Source organism: Chelonoidis abingdonii, chromosome 11 (genome assembly GCF_003597395.2).
Source record: "Chelonoidis abingdonii isolate Lonesome George chromosome 11, CheloAbing_2.0, whole genome shotgun sequence".
Taxonomy (NCBI): domain Eukaryota; kingdom Metazoa; phylum Chordata; order Testudines; family Testudinidae; genus Chelonoidis; species Chelonoidis abingdonii.
Window position 1 is genome coordinate 15,150,300 of NC_133779.1, and position 2,597 is coordinate 15,152,896.

Genomic DNA, 2,597 nt, shown 5'->3' on the forward strand with positions numbered 1-2,597 from the left:
TCCACCCAGAGTTGAAAGTATCTTGTCTCCTGATTGGTCCTCTGGTCAGGTGTTGTTTGTTAACCCTTTCCAGGTGAAAGAGACATTAACCCTTAGCTATCTGTTTATGACACCTTCACCTCTCACCACCAGTTCCATGGGGTCGCTGGGGCCGACACAGCGAACGGCTCCGATCTGCTGTGATGGGAGCAGCTGTAGCTCAGGTGGGAAATGACGTCCCTCTTTATTCAGCACAAACTGCATGCCCCGGCGCTGCCCCCAACACCGGATGGCCACGGCTGCCCCCAGGGAGACCCTCCCCGCTGGGGCTCAGCAGGGGGATGCTGGGTTTGGGGTAGCTGGGCTCTGCAGTGGGAAGCAGACAGGCCGTGAGACGCGGCCCCATCACTCAGCCCTGGGGCCTGTCCTCACCACGCGGCCTCAGTGCGGGGTTGTCACGGACTCACAGATCGTGCCCGCTCTTGGCCCCACGCGGTCTGTGGGGGGACCCCACTTCCATGCGACAGCCCTTCTCAGGGGTCCACCCTCTCTTGGGGGTTAAGTCCCTCGGCCTCCTTGAGCCACACCTCTCTGAGCCTTAGCACGTCTGTCTCTGCCGTGGTCCTCCTCATGGAGTCCACTCGTTCTGGACCCCTGGGGCCTCCACCCCTCGAAGGGGTTGACGCAACCCTGTTCTCTAGCCCAGAGCGACTCTCAGCCTGCGTAAAACAGGAGGGTTTATTGAGCGTCTGAACCCAGCGCAGGAAACTCTCAGGGTCTCAGGCCTGGCCTCAGCACATCCCAGTCTGCTCTGCATCCCGGTGGGCTCTGCCTGCTCCCCCTCTGCAGCCCAGAGCCCCCCTGCTTCCCAGCTGGGCATCTGATATCACCAGCCCCAGGCCTTGCCTCTGTCCATTGTCTTCTCTCTAGGGAAATGGGGCGCCTGGGCCTCCTCTCCCCTCTTCTGTCCTCGGCCCCTTGTGGCTGGAACCAGCTGGTCATGTCACTGGGATCCTCTCGTTGCAGCCCATTGTCCTCCCACTGGTCAGAACCGGCTGTGACTCCTGAGCTGGGCCTCCAGGTCGCCAGGTCACCAGTCGCTGAAGTGTCTGTCCTCCTGGCCATTGGCTGGGATCCCAGGTCCCTCGCTGGTCCTCTGTACCAACAAACTCCCTCTCCCCTCACCTCATTAAACCAGTAACACCCAGGGACACTGAGTCCCACCCCCTCTGCATGCAAACCATTGGAAAAATAAGGAAAAAACAAGAAAATCTCCCACTTCCTCACACCATTTAGCCCAGTATCCTGTCCTCTGACAGTGGCCAATGCCAGGTGCCCCAGAGGGAATGAGCAGAACAGGGAATCATCAAGTGATCCATCACCTGGTGCCTATTCCCAGCTTCTGGCAAACAGGCTAGGGACACTCAGAGCATGGTGTTCATCCCTCCCCATCCTGGCTAATAGCCACTGATCGACCTAACCTCCACTTACTTATCAAGATCTTTTTTTAATCCTGTTATAGTTTTGGCTTTCACAGCATCCCCTGGCAACAAGTTCCGTGGCTTGACTTTAGATTGCGTGAAGAAGTTCTTCTTTTTGGTTTTTTTAAGATCTGCTGCCTATTAATTTCCTTGGGAGACCACTAGTTATGTTATGTGAAGGAGTAAATAACACTTCCTTATTCACTTCCTTCTCACCAGTCATGATTTTATAGACCTCTGTCATATCTCCCCTTAGTCGTTGTCACAGAGTCCCCAGACGATGCTCTGGACCTGCTCCCCAAAAGCCAGTCCGGACTTTGGGGAGCCTCCTCTCCCTTGGAGCAGACTGTTTTCAGGGCAAGAAGCTCACACATCTTCACCTCCTGGGTCTCTCCTTGGAGCATTCAGCATCCTCTGCCCCTCTGTGCGCTTCCCACAGCGAGCCCGCCCAGCGGGGTCCTGGGGAAGCCACAGGGTCCTGCACCCCCACTTTGCAGTCAGACGTGACTCTCAGCCAGCCAGTAACACAGAGGTTTATTTGATGACAGGAACAGGGTCTAAAACAGAACTTGTAGGTACAGCGAACCAGACTTCTTGGCCGGGTCCATTCTGGGGGGCAGTGAGCCAGACCCCCACATCTGCACCTCACTCCTCGTCCCGAGCCAGCTCCAGACTGAAAACCCCCTCCAGCCCCTCCTCTCTGCTTAGCCCCTTTCCCAGGCCAGAAGGTCACCTGATCTCTTTGTCTCCAACACCTTCAGCTGGCACCTTTGCAGAGGAGGGGCCCAGGCCATCAGTTGCAAGGAGACAGAGTGTCAGGCATTTATGCGCACTGGCCCTTTGCTCTGCAGCAATCACACACCCTTATCCCACCACCTAGATACTTAAGAACTGCCTAGGGGACACTGAGGCACCAACACTTTATGTTGATGACAGGAAAGGGTCTAAACAGAACTTGTAGGTACAGCGACAGACTTTTGGCGGTTCTTCTGGGGGGCAGTGAGCCAGACCTTGACTCATTGCGAGCCAGTCCAGACTGAAAACCCTCACCTCCTTCTGCTAGCCCCTTTCCCAGGCAGAAGGTCACTGATTCTTTGTTCCAAACCTCAGCTGGCATTTGCAGAGGAGGGGCCAGGA

The 2,597-nt window shown here is 56.2% G+C and overlaps 2 protein-coding genes across 2 annotated transcripts in view; both read right to left on the reverse strand.

The window, feature by feature from the left end:
• LOC116832313 (alpha-1B-glycoprotein-like) overlaps positions 1–2,597 on the reverse strand; it is a 180,073-nt gene that overhangs the window by 55,781 nt on the left and 121,695 nt on the right. The gene's annotated exons all lie outside the window — the stretch shown is intronic.
• Positions 211–2,597, reverse strand: part of LOC142047506 (leukocyte immunoglobulin-like receptor subfamily A member 2) — a 26,836-nt gene continuing 24,449 nt past the window's right edge. The window contains exon 4 of the mRNA XM_075070758.1: positions 211–345. Coding sequence (XP_074926859.1) covers positions 224–345 — 122 coding nt within the window. The 3' untranslated portion in view covers positions 211–223. The remainder of the gene's footprint in view (positions 346–2,597) is intronic.